At 39.9% G+C, this 19,531-nt stretch overlaps 1 protein-coding gene across 1 annotated transcript in view; it reads left to right on the top strand.

The window, feature by feature from the left end:
* The window catches only part of iqcb1 (IQ motif containing B1), a 73,410-nt gene that overhangs the window by 25,207 nt on the left and 28,672 nt on the right, over positions 1 to 19,531 (top strand). The window contains exons 5-7 of the mRNA XM_059967650.1: positions 1,013 to 1,106; positions 16,271 to 16,370; positions 17,902 to 18,074. Coding sequence (XP_059823633.1) covers positions 1,013 to 1,106; positions 16,271 to 16,370; positions 17,902 to 18,074 — 367 coding nt within the window. The remainder of the gene's footprint in view (positions 1 to 1,012; positions 1,107 to 16,270; positions 16,371 to 17,901; positions 18,075 to 19,531) is intronic.

Here is a 19,531-nt window from a genome sequence, read left to right on the forward strand (position 1 = left end):
GACACTTGACCTCACGATCTGCCTCATTATGATCTTGCACCTCATTGTTTACCTGCATTTCACTTGCACTAAAGCTGTTACAATAGACAATAGGTGCAGAAGTAGACCATTCAGCCCCTCGAGTCTGCACCGTTACAGTGTTGGTTTACCTTGTTCTAGCTCAGAGCACTGTGTAATGAATTGATTGAGTGTGCAAGACAAGCATTTTACTGTGTCTCAGTACATGTAGCAATAATAAACCAATTGCAATTCCAAAATCCTCTGTTTCCTGCATGTTCATGTCTCTATCAAAAAGCCTCTCTAAGTGTCATATTGTATCTGCTTTCAACATTACCCCTAACAGGCCAATCCAGGTACCTACCACTCTGTATAGAAAGGAAAATTTGCCCCGTACATCTCCTATAAATTCACTCACCCTTGTCTTAAATGCATGCACCATAATATTAACATTTCATGGGAGAAAGGTTCTGGCAGTTTACCCTATCAATGCTTCTCACAAGGTTATAAACTTTTCCTCAGTCTTAGACACTCCAGAGAAATCAGTCAGTTTATCCAACCTACCCCTATAGTTTATAGTCTCTTATCCAGGCAGAATCCTTTTTAAACCTCTTCCATACTCTTTTCAAATCTTCCACAACTTTCCTATATTTACACACAATACTCCAAAAACAGCCTGGTTGAAGTTCTATATAGTTGCAACATGATTTCCTTACGCTAAGAGTTAATACCTTAACAATGAAGGCAAGCATACTATGTCTCAATAAGCTATCTACTTGCATGGGTACTTCCAGGGAGCTGGGGACTTGGATCCCAATTCCCTCTGTTCATCACGCTGAATGTCAGAGACTTTCAATTGTACAAGTGCTAGCAGCCAATAAAACTTAAGTGATTCTCAACTGTCACATCCAATTAATATCAACATTACAAATACAACATGTAAATAAAATGTATTTATTGAATGGAATGTTTTTTTAAATACTTAAAAATATTGCAACACTTTTTCTGTTTCGAGGATGACGATAAACAAGATTTTCTGCGCTATTTCCACAATGTGACAGACTCTCTTTGCCTGCTTCTGAGTGGCCACATTCAGTTGACTCAGCATGGTAAGTAACAATAGTGGAGAATAATGTCTGATGGTACAGAGAGGTGTGTAATCGGATAAAAACAGACAGTGAGCTAAAGGAGGAGTTAGTAAGGGAGACCAAACAGCTTTGATTCAAGTTGATTTTTATGAAGAGGCTTAAAGTAGAAGAGGTAGAAAATAGTAACAAAATAAGGAGATGCATAGTCATGGAGATACAACATGGAAATAGGCCCACCAAGTCTGCTCCAACCATTTATACTAATCCTACATTAAAGCTCAAAATAAAATCTATTATCAGAGTACATACAATTCACCACATACAACCCTGAGGTTTTTTTTCCTACAGGCATACTCAGAAAATCTATAGAGCAGTAACTATAAACAGTGAAAGAGCGAGAATATAGAAGACAGCAAACTGTGCATATGCAAATATAAATAAATAGCAATAAATAACAAAAGCATGAAATAACAAGATAAAGAGTTCTTAAGTGAGATAATTGGTTGTGGAAACACCAGAAATAGAATGTGTGGTTATCCTCTCCGGTTCAAGAGCCTGATGGTTAAGGGGTAGAAACTGTTCTTGAACCTGGTGGTGAGAGTCCTAAGACACATGTTTCTTCTACCTGATGACAGCAGCAAGAAAAAAGCATTGCCTAGGTGATGAGGATCTTTGATGATGGGTGCTGCTTTTCTATGACAACATTTCATGTAGATGTGCTCACTAGCTGAGAGGATTTTACCCATGATGTACTGGGCCAAATCCACTACCTTTTACAGGATTTTCCACTCAAAAGCATTGGTGTTCCCATACCAGGCCATAATGCAGCCAGTCAGCACACTTTCCACACACATCTCCAGAAGTTTATCAAGGTTTTTGATGGCCTGCTGAATCTCCGCAGACTCATAAGGAAGTAGAGGCACTGTCGTGCTTTCTTTGCAATTACATTTATGTGATGGGATCAGGAGAGACCTTCTGAGATTCAGTAGGTTTCAATGAGATCCCCATGCATTCTTCTAAATTCCAGTGAGTACAGGCCCAAAGCTGCCAAACACTTCTCATATGTTGACCCATTCATTTCCAGAATCGTCCTTGTGAGCCTCCTTTGGACTGTCTCCAATGACAGCACATCCTTTTTGAGATAAGGGGCCCAAAATTGTTGACAATACTCCAGATGAGGCCTGATTAGTGTCTTATAAAGCTTCAGCATTATCTCCTTGCTTTTATATTCTATTCCCCTTGAAATAAATGCCAATATTGCATTTGCCTTCTTTACCACAGACTCAACCTGTACATTAACCTTCTGGAAGTCTTGCACAAGGACTCGTAAGTCCCTTTGCACCTCTGATGTTTGAATTTTCTCCCCATTTAATTAAGTCTGCACTATTGTTTCTTTTACCAAAATGCACTATCATACATTTCCCAACACTGTATTCCATTTCCCACTTTTTAGCCCATTCTTCCAATTTGTCTAAGTTCTGCTACAATCGTGTTGCTTCCTCAGTACTACCTACCCCTCCACCTATATTTGTATCATCTGCAAACTTTGCCACAAAGCCATCAATTCCACTATCTAAATCAGTAACAAACAATGTGAAAAGTAGTGGTCCCAATACTGACCCCTGAGAAACGCTAGTTACTGGCAGCCAATTAGAAAAGGCCCCTTTATTCCCACTCGCTGCCTCCTGCCTGTCAGCCATTCTTCTGTCTATGCCAGTATATTTCCTGTAACACCATAGGATTTTATCTTGTTAAGCAGCCTCATGTGAGGCACCTTATCAAATGCCTTCTGAAATCTAAGTAAATCACATGCATTGCCTCTCCTTTGTCCAGTCTGCTTATTACTTGCTTGAAGAATTCCAGAAAATTTGTCAGGCAAGATTTTCCTTTATAGAAACCATCCTGATCTTGACTTATTGTATCATTAGTCTTCAAGTACCCCGAAGCCTTGCCCTTAATATGGACTCCAACACTTTCCCAACCATTGAGGTTAGGCTAAAGGCCTATAATTTCCTCTCTTTTGTCTTCTTCCCTTCTGAAAGAGTGGAGTGACATTTGCAATTTTCTAGTCCTCTGGGGCCCTGCCAGAATCAAGTGATTCTTGAAAGATCATGACCAATGCATCCGTTATCTCTTCAGCAACATCCTTCAGGGCTCTGGGTTGAAGTTCATCTAATTCAGGTGACTTATCCACCCACCTTAAGAACTTTCAGTTTGCCTAGCACCTTTTCCTTTGTAATAACAATGGCACTCTCTCCTGCTCCCTGACACGTCCAGACCCCTGGCATACAGCTAGTGTTTTCAGTAAAAACTGAAACTAAGTACTTATTAACTTCATCTCTTTGTCCCCCATTACTACCTCGCCAGCATCATTTTCCAGTGGCCCAGTATCAACTCTCGCCTCCCTTTTACTCATTATATTACTTTTAGTATCCTGCTTTATACTATAGCTAGTTTGCCCTCATATTTCATCTTTTCCCTTCTTATAACTATTTTTGTTGCCTTTTGTTGGATTTTAAAAACTTCTCAATCATCTGACTTCCAGCTTACTTTTGCTCATTTATATGCCTTTCCTTGGCTTTTATGCAGTCCTTAACTTCCCTTGTCAGCCACGGTTGCCTCGCCCTGCCACCTGAGAACTTCTTCTATGGAACATATCTATCCTACGCCTTGTGAACTGTTCCCAGAAACTTCAGCCATCTCTGTTCTGCTGTCATCCCCACCAGTATCCTCCTCCAATCCACCTGGGAAAGCTCCTCTCTCAAGCCTCTGTAATTCTCTTTATTCCATTGTGATACAGATACATGTGATTTATGCTTTTCCCTTTCAAATTCAATCATTTTATAATCACTGCCTCCTAGGGATTCCTTTACGTTAAGCTGACTAATAAAATCTGGGTTATTATACAACACCCAATCTAAGACAGCCTTTCCCCGAGTAGGCTCACACATAAGCTGCTTGAAAAAGCTATTTCATAGGCATTCAACAAATTACCTCTGTTGCGATCCAACACCAACCTGAATTGTCCGAATCCCCTTACATATTGAAGTCCCCCATTACTATTGTGTCATTACCCTTATTACATGCCTTTTCCAGCTCTCTTTGCAATCACAACCCTAAACCTTGGCTACTATTTGGAAGTCTATATATGATTAATATTTTTTTACTTTTGCAGTTTCTTAACCCCACCCACAAAGATTCAATATTCTCTGACCTTATGTCACCTCTTTCTAAAGATTTAATTCCATCTCTTGCCAATAGAACCACATCACCTTCCTGCCTGTCCTTTCGATACAAAGTATATCCTTTGATTTTAAACTCCCAACTACAGCCTTTTTTCAGCCAGTACTCATTGATGCTCGCAATGTCATACTGACCAATCTCTAATTGCACCACACGTTCATCCACCTTATTCCGAATTCCACAAGCACTTAAATACAGCACCTTCAGTCCTGCATTCTTTGCCCGTATGAATTTTGCCTCTGTGGTACAACTTAACTCTTTGCTCTGTCTGCAGTTGTACTAAATCATTGGCTTGTTCTTCCTCAGCTCTATCATACTGGTTCCCATCCCCCTGCAATATTAGTTTAAACCACTCCCACAGCTCTAGCAAACTGGCCTGCAAGGATATTAGTTCCCCTTGGATTCAAGTGTAACCTGTCCCTTTTGTACAGGTCACTCCTGCCCCAGAAGAGGTCCCAATTTCCAGAAATCTGAATCCCTGTCCCCTGCTCCAATTCTTCAGACACACATTTATCTGCCATCTCATGCTATTCCTACTCTCACTGTTGCGTGGCACAGGCAGCAATCCCAAGATTACTACGCTTGAGATCCTGTTTCCTTCCTAACTCCCTGTGTTCTGTTTTCAAGACTTCTTCCCTTTTCTACCTATGTATTGTTGGTACCAATATGCACTGCAACTTCTGTCTGCTCACCCTCCCTTTTCAGGATATTGTGGGCATGTTCAGAAACATCACAGACCCTTGAACCTGGGAGGCAAACTACCATCCGTGCTTCCATTTTACATCCACAGAATCGCCTATCTGTCCCCCTGACTATAGAATCCCCCATTACTACTGCCATCTTCTTCAGTTCCCTACCCTTCTGAGCCACAGGGCCAGACTTAGTACAAAAGGCACAGCCTCTGAAAATGGAGTACATGGTTGGGGGGGGTGGGGGGGGCGGCCACAGGGGGTGCTCTCCACTTTCTGACGTTCTCCCTTCCCTCTCCTGACAGTCATCCATTTATCTGTCTTCCTGTCTAGCTCATGTCTATCACTTCTTCACTTTCCATATTTATTATCCCTATGAAACCTATTCTCCTGCCTTCTTCCCATAACCTTTGACACCCTTACTAATCAAGAATATACCAACCTCTACTTTAAATATACCCAAAGATGGCCTCCATAGCCTTCTGCGGCAGCAAATTCCATAGATTCACCACTCTCTGGCTGAAGAAATTTCTCCTCTTCCTTATTGTAAGGACATCTTTGTATTCTGAGCTGTGTCCTCTGGTCCTTAACTACCCCATTATAGAAAATATCCTCTCTATGTCTATCTAGACCTCTCAATATTTGATGCATCCACTTGTGATTATGTAATGGGTACTTGCATAACAGGATGTATTTAAGGGTGATATCATATAATTGTCCTTTTGGGGAACATAGTCAGAGTTTGGAAGCTGTACACATTGGGTGCTCTGAAGGTCAATACCAGTAGGAATTAAAATAGTGGATTTTTACAGTCACATTTTATGGACAAGTAACTGTTTATTAAAACCAAGAAGCTATAGAACAGCAATTGGGAAGCTTTATTGACAATGTATGTATTCTCTGGCTAACAGTGTGCGCAGATTTACGTAGCTTACTCCATTTATAAGATCCTGCAAGATGCTGAGATACAGAGTAACATATACAGAATTAGCTGGCTGCTGGTATAGTGGCATTAGCACCAGACTTTGAGGCAAATGGTCCCGATTTCGAATCCAGCTGGCTCCTTGCACACTTTCCATCCATGCTGGAGTGAGCATCGAGCTAGCAACTCAGTCTCGTAAGAAAAATAGTCAAATGCTACAGAAACAGCAAAAATACTGCTTGATATGCCACAAGGCGTGAAAAGGAACAACAACATAGAAAATGCTGGAGGAACTCAACAGGTCAGGCAGCATCCATGAAGGGTTCCCAGCCAAAATGTTGACTCTTTATTCATTTCTAGAGATCTGCCTAAGCTCCTCCAGCATTTTGTAGGTGTAGCTCCACTTCATTTCTGTCTTCATTTGTGTGTAAACTGAGAACGTGGTCCAGTGCGTCACTTCCACTTCTTCCTAGCTTCATTTAATAGGTCTCGTATTTCCTGTCCCGGTGCCTACTCCCACTATTGTGCTGAGATTGCATTGGTTGCAATCAGGACATTGTCAGTAAACAGGATGGAAATAGTAGAGTACAAAGGAACCAATGATCCTCAAGAATTGAACCCTATCAATAAATGGACTAGGATGAATTTCATCCTTAAGCACAAGAGATTCTGCAGATGCTGGAAATCTTGAGCAACAAATGGTAAATGCTGGAGGAACTCAGCAAGTCAGGCAATAGCTATGGAGAAGAATAAACAGTTGACATTTCAGGCTCAGACATTGACTGTTTATACCCCTCCATAGATGCTGCCTGACTTGCTGAGTTCCTCTAGCATTTTGTGTGTGTCACTCTGTATTTCATGCCTGACACTTGCCAATTCAACATTTCTAACATTCATATGTAATAAGGCCTCTCATTTATCAGCTGTGGGCACCATGTTAGATAATAAAATTCACTATCTTTGTTTTCAACAATAAAAAGGATTTGCAGTGAATATAGTTGAAATTTGGAGATACTATGGATTCTGGTTAATTGAATCATCAGTTAATTAGGGCAGCTACTTCGGACAACTCTTAAAGAACAACTAATTGAGAAAATAGATGGGATTCATTTTGTTTATGTAGGACACTGTGCTGCTTAATTGGGACAGGAGACTGTTGCCAAACAGTTTCTAATTATTATTAGTCATGTACACTTGTGTGGCCATTAGAAATACAGTGCTTAGAGTAAACAAAATTTAAGTAGCATCAGTTGCATGTGCTTTTGTTATCCATTCAGTCTGAAAGATGCTGATTCAAGAAGCATTGATTGTTGATAATTTTGTGCCAGGAAATTTATTGTTGAATTACAATACTACTTCATGTAAGAAGTGGTGTATGAGGTGCCTGCAATGATTTTGTTCATTCACAGTCAATCAAAAGAACACTGCAGTTTATACTCGATGAATTCATCCAACGATAACTATTACGAACCAATACACAGTTTTATAGTACTGTAGTAATATTGGTAATTTGTTCTGTATTTCATTTAAATACATAATTTGTTACTCAGTTATACAGTAGTAGGCAACTGAGTCCCGATGAAGGATCTTGGTCTGAGCCATCAACTGGTTACTCTTTCCCATAGATGCTGACTGGCTTACTGAGTTCCTCCAGCATTTTGTGTGAGTTGCTTGGATTTCCAGTATCTGTAGATTTTCTCGTGTGTGTAAACAGTAGTTTGCCTTTTTTTATATACCTTTTTAATTATTTCCATTAAACTGGAGCTAATTGGGGCAGCCTCTTACTTGGGCCAAAATGTGCTAGTCCCAATGTCTCCCAAATAACTGGAATTTATTGTATTTTTGAGAAATCCAGAACTACTAAGTATATAGAGATTGTTATGGTCAAACAGTCTCTTAAAAATACCAAGGAATGTATGAAGGGAGAAAATATTCCTAGAAAGGCAAATAAAAAAGTAAAAGAATGGATTATCATTTTAAATACCCCTTCATAATGCCTCCAAGTCATTCACTGTGTGAATTATGTAGTTTTTTAGTTAAGTCACTTCTGATAATTTAGGAAACATGAAGCCACATTGTGCACTCTGAGGTCATTCAAACACCACTGTAATTATAATTTTTGTTATTAGTACTAAGAGATAGATGTTGCTCAGGAAGCCAAGGATACCTCCAGAGCTCTTCAATTTAGTGTCAAGATTAGGCTTTGGCTTAAAAGTCAACTGAAACTTAGTACAAACACGAGGAAATCTGCATATGCTGGAAATTCAAACAACACACACAAAATGCTGGCAGAACACAGCAGGCCAGGCAGCATCTATAAGGAGAAGCACTGTCGACGTTTCGGGCCGAGACCCTTCGTCAGGACTAACAGAAATGAAAGATAGTAAGAGATTAGAAAGTAGTGGGGGGAGGGGGAAATGCAAAATGATAGGAGAAGACCGGAGGGGGTGGGAAGCTAAGAGCTGGAAAGGTGATTGGCAAAAGTGATACAGAGCTGGAGAAGGGAAAGGATCATGGGACAGGAGGCCTCGGGAGAAAGAAAGTGGGGGCGGAAGCACCAGAGGGAGATGGAGAATAGACAAACAACTAAATATGTCAGGGATGGGGTAAGAAGGGGAGGAGGGGCATTAACGGAAGTTAGAGAAGTCAATGTTCATGCCATCAGGTTGGAGGCTCCCCAGCCGGTATATAAGGTGTTGTTCCTCCAACCTGAGTTTGGATTCATTTTGATAGTAGAGGAGGCCATGGATAGACATATTAGAATGGGAATGGGATGTGGAATTAAAATGTGTGGCCACTGGGAGATCTTGCTTTCTCTGGCGGACCGAGTGTAGGTGTTCAGCGAAACGGTCTCCCAGTCTGCATCAGGTCTCACCAATATATAAAAGGCCACACCGGGAGCACCGGAGAAACAACACCTTATATACTGGCTGGGTAGCCTCGAACCTGATGGCATGAACATTGACTTCTCTAACATCCGTTAATGCCCCTCCTCCCCTTCTTACCCCATCCCTGACATATTTAGTTGTTTGTCTGTTCTCCATCTCCCTCTGGTGCTTCCCCCCCCCCCCCCACCTTTCTCCCGAGGCTCCCGTCCCATGATCCTTTCCCTTCTCCAGCTCTGTATCACTTTCGCCAATCACCTTTCCAGCTCTTAGCTTCATCCCACCCCCTCCGGTCTTCTCCTATCATTTCGCATTTCCCCCTCCCCCCACTACTTTCTAATTTCTTACTATCTTTCCTTTCAGTTAGTCCTGACGAAGGGTCTGGGCCCGAAACGTCGACAGTGCTTCTCCTTATAGATGCTGCCTGGCCTGCTGTGTTCCACCAGCATTTTGTGTGTGTTGTTTGAAACTTAGTACATTCAGCAAGGCAGCACTTTCTCTGAGCTCAAGGCTCTGGGGTTGGATTTGAACACGACCTCTTATCTCTGAGATGAGGGTGCTATGCACAAAGCCATTGGAAACTGTCAAACTGTTTTAAAAATAGATAAATGGCCTAATTTTAATAACTCATTTTCACTACAGATGGCTGTGCACCTGTGAAACATGAAACTTTTGTTCTAACATCCTGTCCCCATCTCTAATATCGGTCATCATCTGCAGCCCTTTCTTGTCTCCATTTATCAGCTCCCAGCATCTGTTGCTATCTCCACCTGACTCCAGCTGCCAATCAACTCCTCCTCATCTGGTTCCACCTATCACTTGCCAGCTCTTGCCCCACTCGTCCTTCTCACCTCTTTATACTGGCTATGTCCCCTCTACTCTCTCAATTCAGATGAAGGAACCATTAGATGCATTGAGTCCCTCCAGCAGCTTGCCTTTTACTGTATTAATCAACTACCCTCAATGTAAGATGGCTAGGTTTGCAGATTTTTGGATTCTACGTAGGATTTGTCTGACTCTACCCTTGTTAGAGCCATTGGGTAATGCCATTTCTAGAATTGAAGAGAGAATGACTACCTTACTGTGCCACCTAGTTCTTCATCTGTGCCACCACCATCCCCTCCAATCCTCTGCTCCTCTCTACAGACACGCAGTTGGTGCAAGCCATTAGTTCATTGGGTAAGGACAAGGTTAATAAGTACTTTGGTAAGGGTGCCAAAGGCTACAGGGATAAATCAGGAGAATGGGGATGAGAGAGATAATAAATCAGCTATGTTGGAATGGCAGAGCTGACTCAATGGGCCAAATTACCTAATTCTTTTCCTATGTTTTATGGTCTTATGGTCAAAGTTATGCTTATTTTCAGCAAATCTATTTGTTCATGGTAATGATGCACCTGTTTCTGAGACCAATGCTTTTTAAAAAAAAACCTTTGCATTTTTACAGTCCTTTAAGCAAGTTATTTTTGTACAATTTGCTTGAAAAGAGAATTGCAAACTTAGCACTGATAGTTGAGATGTGTTTAAAAAAAGCAGCTGGGGATGTCCCGATGATTCTGATAGACCAGTAAATCATTTTTATTTAATTCTTAGAAGCAGCATGTTAAACATGGTAGAGCTCAAATTAATGTTAAACAATTTTGATTAAAATTAAAGTCTATATGTAGTTTTACTTCTCACAGATTAGAAACAATGATAGATATATTAGAAAGTCACCAATCACCTTGGAAGTAACAAATTACATGAACCTACAAATCTGTGGATATCCAACTATTTAAAGTTTAGAATTGAATTAGTCCCATCTTTGAAATGCCTATGTTGGAGTATATCTGATGATCAAGTTAACAGGGGAAATGAGTCCAGACTCTGACAGATCTTGATTATGGCAACTAATTCTAAACTGATAGAGAAATCAATAGTTTTGTTGATAGAGTGAGGTGTATAATTATTTATCCAGCCAATGCGGACTTTATTCGGAGCCAATTTTATTTTTGGAACTTAGCTGCATTTTGATGGCCCCAGACACAATTTATTAGACAAGGTGTTAAACCAAGGTCCAGTCTGCGCTTTCAAGTAAATATAGAAGATTCCATGGTACTACTTTGATGATCTAGGTATAGATTTATCCCTAAAATTCCTATGGGCAGCATGGTAGCATTACAGCACCAGCAATCAGTGATCAAGGTTAAATTACCATCTATCTGTAAGAGTTTGTATATTCTCCCTGTGTCTGTGAGGGTGCTCCGGTTTCCCCCTATGGTTAGGGTTATTAAGTAGTCGGCATGCTATGTTAGTGGCAAAACCACTTGCAAGCCCCAGCACTGTCCTTACTGATTTGATTTGACAAATCAGTGCATTTCATTGTTTCAATGTACATCTGACAAATATAGCTAGACTTTAAAAGAAACTCACTAAAAAATATAATTGTTTCATTATCAAATAGGATCTGGCTATGAATGAATATGCTGTTGTAATTCCAATATGCCATATTAACCAATTTTATAAACATCTTCATTGATTGAAAAGTTCTTTAGTTTGTGCAGAGACAATGAAAGAGTCTTTCTTTATGGTATTGGAGTCTATTTGTAGTCTATTTAAACATGCTTCTCTGCAGTATGTGAAAAAATCCCTGAAACATTGGTGATAGCAACATTAAATAGTGAATTGTACACTACTAAGTGCTCCTTTGGGTGATATAATAGATTGCAAAGCATGACCCAAGATAACAATATCATTAGACATACGAGCTGATTTAGGCCATTCAAATCATTGAGTCTGCTCCACCATCATGGCTGATTTATTATCCCTCTCATACGCATTCTCCTGCCTTCTCCCCATAACCTTTGAGACCCTTACTAATAAAGACCCTATCAGCCTCCACTTTAAATATTTCCCAATGAATTTACCTCCACACCCATCTGTGACAGTGAATTCCAAGTGACTTTTCTATCAGTTTTTATTTGCAAGCCCTGGGTTCCCAATCGAACAATGCTCATCTCTTGTTATCTATGGACATTTTGTTATCTATGGTAGTTTAGGAATAAGCCATAACCTGCATTTACATTTTCCTCATTTCTTATTGTCTCTACTTTCTACATCCTGTGTGATGTGGACTTTCTACATCATACTGGAAATGGCAAGGAGAGTTGTGCTGCTTTTAACAATAAAGGATTGCAGAATTATTACAACACTAGAAACCACTTGACCAAAGTTGATGGCAGCTCCCTTCATCAGTCCTATTCTACCACTCTTTCTCTAAAATGCCTAAGTGTGAGTGTGTTATGATTATGTTCTTTGTAAATATCTCTATTGCTTCATATGAATCAGGAGAAGCTCACTGATGAAGTAAATAAGATTTGGAAGGAAGTATAGGCTTCCTCTCTACCATGGAGCACATGTACAAGGAGCAATGCCACAAGAAAGCAGCATCCATTATTAAAGACCCAGGCCATGCTCTCTTCTCACTACTGCCAAGGTACAAGAGCCTTAGGTCACACCCCACCATGTTCAGGAACAGTAATTATCCTTCAATTCTTCAGACTCCTGACCCATTGTGAATGACTTCACTCACCTCAACTATGAACTGATTCCACAACTAACAGATTCACTTTCTAGGACTCATCTTCTCAGTACTATTTATTTATTTCTCTATTTACTTGCTTGATTGTTTTTATAGTTTTTTGTATTTGCACTTATTATGGTCTTTTGCAAGTTGGCAGTCTGTGTAGTTCTTCATTGATTATATTGTATTTCTTTGTTCTATTGTGAATGCCTGCAAGGAAATGAATCTCAATAATTGGTGACATATATGTACTTTGGTAATAAATTTACTCTGAACCTTGAGGCTTACAGTCTTGCTACAGTTGTTTCACAACAGAAACCAATGTCTCAGTAATATGAACAAGGGAAGAGTAATAACTCATTTCAGTGGATCAATTAGCTGGTAGTTCATAAATGTAACCTAGCAATTCAGAATCTCCACACATACTCCCAGTTTCTCACTTCATCGCCCTCCGCCACCTATTCACCTTCCCCCTCATCTGGTCTCATCTTTCACCTGCCAACTTGTACTTCTTCCCCTCCTCCCACCTTCTAATTCTGGCTTCTTCCCTCTTCCTTTCCAGTCCTGATGACAAAACGTAGAAGGTTTATTCCCCTCCATAGCTGCTATCTGACCTACTGAGTTCCTCCAGCATTTTATGTGTTTTGCTCTGGATCTCCAGCATCTGCCAAATCTCTTGTGTTTATTCTCCACAAGTACTCACTCACTCCTATTAGATACAAGATGGAAGAAAGCTCAGATTTTTTAAAAAGTTTTGTTTATTTCTCCTACAATACACAAAATGTTGGAGAAACTCAGCAGGTCAGGCAACATCGAAGAGTCTTGACCTAAAATGTCAACCGTCCTCTTTTCCATAGATATTGCCTGGCCTGCTGAGTTCCTCCAGCATTTTGTGTGTGTTACTTGGAGTTCCTGTATCTGTAGATTTTCTTTTATTTCTCCTGTCTTTTGTATTCCCTGGCTCCAGAAGTGGTCATTTTCCTGACTGTCATATTGTTACAGAGCATGGACAACTTTTAATGATCACAGTTTACAAATTGTTTTTCAAGTAGCTCCATGCCACCTCTCGTGGAGAACCAGAGGAGCTTCTGTTTCCAAAAGATTCTGGAAATTTGAATTAGAAAAGCCATCCTGAGGAGAGAGACCATAAGACATGGAGACAGAATTAAGCCATTTGGCCCATTGATTCTGCTCCACTATTAGACTATGGCTGATTTATTTCCCCTCTTGACCCCATTCTCCTACTTTCTCCCCATAACTTTTGATGCTCTTAATAATCAATAACCTATCAGAAAAGAACTGAGATAACATTTAACATCATTGATCTTCCATCGGAACTTTTATTTCTGTTGCTTTCCTGAGTACTTCTGTGTATATTACAGCAGGGGACCTTTCAGAGTCAAAGTTGAGTTTATTGTCATATGTACAAACACATTCATGAACAGATGCAATAATAAACTTGCTTGTAGCAACATTATCTAAGCAGCATTCACACAAAAACATAAATTAAGCATAAATTATACACAATTTATACAAGAAATATCATAATTAAAACAAAAGAGGGAATAAATTGAGAAGCTCAGAGGGGATAGGTTGAAAAGGTAAAGGGCTGAAGAAGAAGGAATCTGATAGGAGCTGAGAGTGAACGATGCGACGAAGGGAAGGAGGAGGGAAATCAGAGGGAGGTGAAAAAAAGAAAAGGAGTAAGAGGGGAGCCGGAATGTCCAATGGAAAGAGTGAAAGGAGTGGGGGAGAAATTTCTGCAATTTAGAGAAATCGATGTTTGTTATTCTTCCTTCCAAAGTGGATATATTTCCAATTGCACAGAAACCTTTTTTCCCAAATATTTCTTTACTTTTAAACAGTTGTTACCAGCCGTTGAATGCTTCCCGTAATATCAACTACATTCCTCCAAGTGAATGTTTTAGTAACTCCAACCTATCTATTGTTATGGATCAGGAACTCTGTATTCCAGCAGAGCAGTCCAGTGGCAAAACTAGCAGCTGTCACTCTGCTCCAGAGACCCAGGTTCAATGCTGACTGTGGGTGGTGAGCGTGTGTGAAGTTGCATATTGTCCTTGTGACCACCCCCCCATGGGTTTTCTCTAGGTATTCTAGTTTCCTCCACATTCCAAAGATGAGCTGTTTGGATGGTGAATTAGCTACTTTAAATTGCCCTTAGTGTGCTAATGAATGGTAAAATCTGAAGGGAGCTGACAAGAATGTGGGGAGAATAACATGAGATTTGCATCAGATATGCATAGTGTACAGTCGGCCCTCCTTATCCGCGAGTTCCACATGCACAAATTCAACCAACCGCGAATCAAGAAAACCCGCAAGTGCTCTTCTAGCACTTGTTGTTTGAGCATGTACAGACTTATTTTTCTTGTCATTATTCCCTAAACATTGCAGTATAACAATTATTTTACATAGCATTTACATTGTATTAGGTATTATAAGTAATCTAGAGATGATTTAAAGTATACGGGAGGATGTGCGTGGGTTATTGTGGATCGGGATTGAAAAAATTTGGAAGTTCTCTTACTAAGTAAGTTGGAACAGGTACATCCAGTATTATTTAGCATCAGCTAATCAACCGTTTGTCTTAGTATGTAGTATATATTTTACCTTTCTATGCATATAAAACACTTAAGAAACGCTTCAGCGCTGGGCTCAGGAACGGAAGTTCCCAAGTTCGATCCAGTGACAGATCACTCCCGAGTGTGCTCTCCCATCCGTGTTGGGTTGATGTGGAGGATCAAAAACCCAAAACCCTATAATTAAACTACTGCGTTGCTGAGTAATAATTGTAGCTTTCATTGGGGCAGGGCCTTTCACATGCTCCATTAAAATTGTTCTGATCATTGACTGATGTAGCCTAACGCTTTTCCAATGACCGATGGCATTTCACCTCTTTCCGATTGCTTTATTATTTCCACTTAATTTTCAGTCACGATTATTTTTGTGAACAGCAACACTGCGGATTCAGAGCTCCGCCGCCGGGTCATAAAGATCACCGCACTAAGACAGGTTAAATATGGTGTGGGGTTCCGCTGGGTCCTAAAGTCCACCCCATTGAACGGTTGAATAAGGGACTTGAGCATGCGCATTTTTTGGTATCCGCGAGGGGTCCCGGAACCAATCCCTCATGGATAAGGAGGGCCGACTGTACCAGTGAATGGGTGCTTGATGGTCACAGTGGACTCAGTAAACTGAAGGCCTGGTTATTGTGCTGTATGATTCTGAGCTCTAAAAACGGTTGACAGCAGGCATCTGAGCCTTCGTTAAATATTTGCTTATGACATTGTAAATGCTGAACAAATAAAGTCCCAAAGTTGAAATTGCTTGTACCTTTAGTGTTACTGGACAGCACAGTAGGAAAGGATTCCTAAGATCACAGCAGTTTAAACAAAAAATGCAATCCTGTTTAAATCAAAAATATATTTTTATTTGCCTATTCACCTATTCCAAACTTACCTGTTTCATTTATTCCATTAGCATTAAAAGATATTTTTATAGAAATATCTTGTATTTATATAAGAGCCTTCAAGATGCCCCACAAATAGAATATTAAATTGCATATCACACTGCAATGAGGTAAGTGATCAGATATTGGTGATGTTATTTAGAGAGTGCCTTATAAAGCCTCAGCATTACATCCTTGTCCTCTTAAAATTAATACTAACATTGCATTTGCCTTTCTTATACTGAAGCAAATGTAATTCATGTTTTGAAAGTTATACCAAAAATTGTATAATGTTGGAGTCTGGAGGATAAATGGAAACATAAATTGTAGTTTCTCAGTCATAACTGCTTTTCACAGAAGCTGAAGCTACGTGGTTCTGCTAGGTGACATTTATAATTAATTTATCCTTTTCAATACAGTCTTTCAGTCTGATCACCTCCTACAATTGTTGCTCACTGATGACGTGGAAACTGCAACTATCATGGTGTCTGTCCTGCTCGTTATTCTTCAACTGAACAGGTAAAATGCTTTCATCTGTCATGTAGTCAAAATATTCTATGGCTGCCCAATTAAAACTAAAGTGATGTATGCCCTCTGAAGATTTGTATTGTTTTCCATTTTTAACCATTGAAATTTGCTATTTTAACACCCATAATTATCCACATCAGTGAAAAGCAAACCAAAATTAACTACCAGTGAAGTAAATGGACTATCCCTTCTGTTGCACATTTAAGTAAATTACTTATTTGCATTTTAACTTTTTTTAAATTGTGATTTATAACATTCAAAACTCCTCAAATCAAATTAAATTTCTTCTAAAGCAATAATAAATATCAGTAATAAATACTTACAGTCACAACAAGAATATTACCAGGTGTCCTGTGTAAGCTAACAGGTCCTGCCAGCAAGAATTCCATAATTCTTTCCTTAGACTGATGAGAAAGATTTGTGTTTTCAGAGTTGACATTCTTTTGTTGATTGATTTAAAACAAAGCTTCATTTACTCTCTCAGATAGACATAACAGATTTCTAAGAAGAGCACAAAGTTGTTCTGTTATTCTGATAAATATTTATCCTTCAGATTGGTAGATTATCTGGTCATATCACATTGTTTTTTTGTAGTAGTTTGCTGTACAAAAATAGGCTGCTGCATTTTTATTGGGAAGCTTTTAGAAAACATGTTTCCATAAGATATAGGAGCAGAATTAGGCCATTTGGCCCATTGAGTCTACTCTACCATTCCATCTTAGCTGATTTATTATCCCCCTCAATGCCGTTCTGCTGCCTTCCACCCTCCACCCCATAAACCATTAACACCCTTACTAATCAAGATCCTATGAACTTCCACTTTAAATATACCCAATGACTTAATTTCCCACAGAAATTAATGAACTCCACAGATTCACCACCCTCTGGCTAAAGCAATTCCTTCTCATCTCTGTTCTAAAGGGACATCCTTCTATTTTGAAGCTGTGCCCTCAGGTCCTAGATTCCCACAGTGTAGGAAACATCCTCTCTATATCCACACTGTCTAGGCCTTTCAATATTTGATCAGTTTCAATGAGATTCCTCCTCATTCTTCTAAACTCCATTGAGTACAGGCCCAGAACTATCAAATGCTTCTTGTATATATAGTTAACCCTTTCATTCTTGGGATCACTCTTGTGAACCTCCTCTGGAACCTCTCCAATGCCAGCACATTCTTCCTTAGATAAGGGGCCCAAAACTTAGCTAAGGTAAGCGGATAAGTCCTCTGACACATCCTGAAGTTGTCAAAGATTCATTTAAGTGTAGATTTTACTTTGTTAGTTTCGGCTACAGTTATACTGTATGTAAATGAACTTACACAAGGAAATGCAGACAAACCCCTGAACACTTGTCCTGATTACATTGCAGCTTTTACATGCTTGTATTTGCCCTATCTGTACCCCTCATAATTTTGCATACCTCTATCAAATCTTATCTCATTCTCCTATGCTCCAGTTGAGATTAGTTACCACTAGGCACCAGGATAATAATCACTGAATTCTGATAATCATTTGCCTTTCAGAACAATATTGTTCACTGTGAAAGAAAGGAATATTCAATTGATCCTAGATGAAATAATTTACAAGCTATTTGAAAGCACCAATCCAGTTATAGGAAGAGCGTCTATTAAAGTCATGCTGTTGATAGTGGAATCTCATCCTCCTACTTTACAAATGCTCCATACTTCCTATAAAGGTATGTGTATTAATTATTATATGTTGTTCCTGATGTCCAGCTATTCCATGAAAAAGATAAAGCACCTTAATTTATTTTTAAAAAGTGATGGAGCTCTCAGAATTTTTTTCATTGTAACAGTAGTGCATATTGTTGGTATGTTTGGCATATTCAATAAGAAATGGATAACCCTGTGCTGGGCTTAATTTGATTTAAATTAAGTCCATAGTAGTGTTGCCATTACAGATCATGGCGTTGGAGTTTGGGGTTCAGTTCTGGCACCATCTGTAAGCAGTCTGTATGTTCTGCCCGTGATCACATGGATTTCCTCCAGGTGCTCCAGTTTCCTCCCACAATCCAAAGACGTAGCAGTTAGAGATTATTTGGTCCTGTGTTAAATAGAGTTCAATAGGTGAATTGCTGGGTAGAATGCCTCATTGGGCTGGAAGAGCCTGTATCTCTAGATTTAATAAAACAAAAAAAAATTGGTAGTCACTTATTTCATCTGTAATGTCACCATGTATATTCTGACTCACCCTGCTCACTAAAGCAAAAGTCCTGATCCAGACCTTCAAAACAACCATGTTTTAATATTTATTTTCCAGTGATCTCCTTCCCAGCCACTAGCAGGTCTTTCCTATAAACATCTTATTCAATTATTCAATACTTAATCATTTGAGTATCAACAATTGAGTGCACAACAGCTCAATTGTTCACAGCCTTGACCTGTGAAGCTGCCTTTCCCAACAGAGTGAAGTTGAACAGCACCCACCAGAAAGAATTAATTGAAGCACCAGACAAGTCAAAATATATTTTTTTTTCCAAGATTTGTACTCATTCTTTAGGTGGCTAAAGAGGAATACCGGAGAGAGCTGGAGAACTAGCTTGGACAGAGTAGCCCATGGGAGGTGTGGAAAGGCACGAAGAACATCACTGGCTTCAATCAGCCTAAATGTAGAACATTGAAATGCAGCTGTGAATGGGCTAATGAGTTAAACCAATTCTCTAATAGGTTTGACAATTGCCCTCCTGTTCACACACCGCCCCCTCCCACAGCACACCAGTCCAGGTTCCAAAGCACCCAATGCTCCTTCAGTGCCAACACCTCCTGTTCTCCCCCTGGCCCCTTCCAGTTCAAGATGTGGATGAACAACACAAGCTACCACTCTCTACATCCCTTCCTGCACCTACCATCCATACCTCCAGATACCAGCTGCTATTGTCCTGATCTTCACCTCTCCCATCCTCCACCTTCCACCAACCCTCCCATTCATCATGGACTCACCTTCATGACTGAGCAGGTGAGTAGGGCTCTGGGGAAACTCAAACACGGCAAAGCATTGGGACCAGATGATGTGAGCCCCAAGGTCCTGAGAGAGTGTGCTGAGCAACTGTGTGGAGTTCTTCACCGCATTCTCAATCTGAGTCTCAGCCCAGGAAGGGTCCCGACTGTGTGGAAAACATCATCAGTGGTCCCA

Source organism: Hypanus sabinus, chromosome 4, assembly GCF_030144855.1.
Source record: "Hypanus sabinus isolate sHypSab1 chromosome 4, sHypSab1.hap1, whole genome shotgun sequence".
NCBI lineage: Eukaryota > Metazoa > Chordata > Chondrichthyes > Myliobatiformes > Dasyatidae > Hypanus > Hypanus sabinus.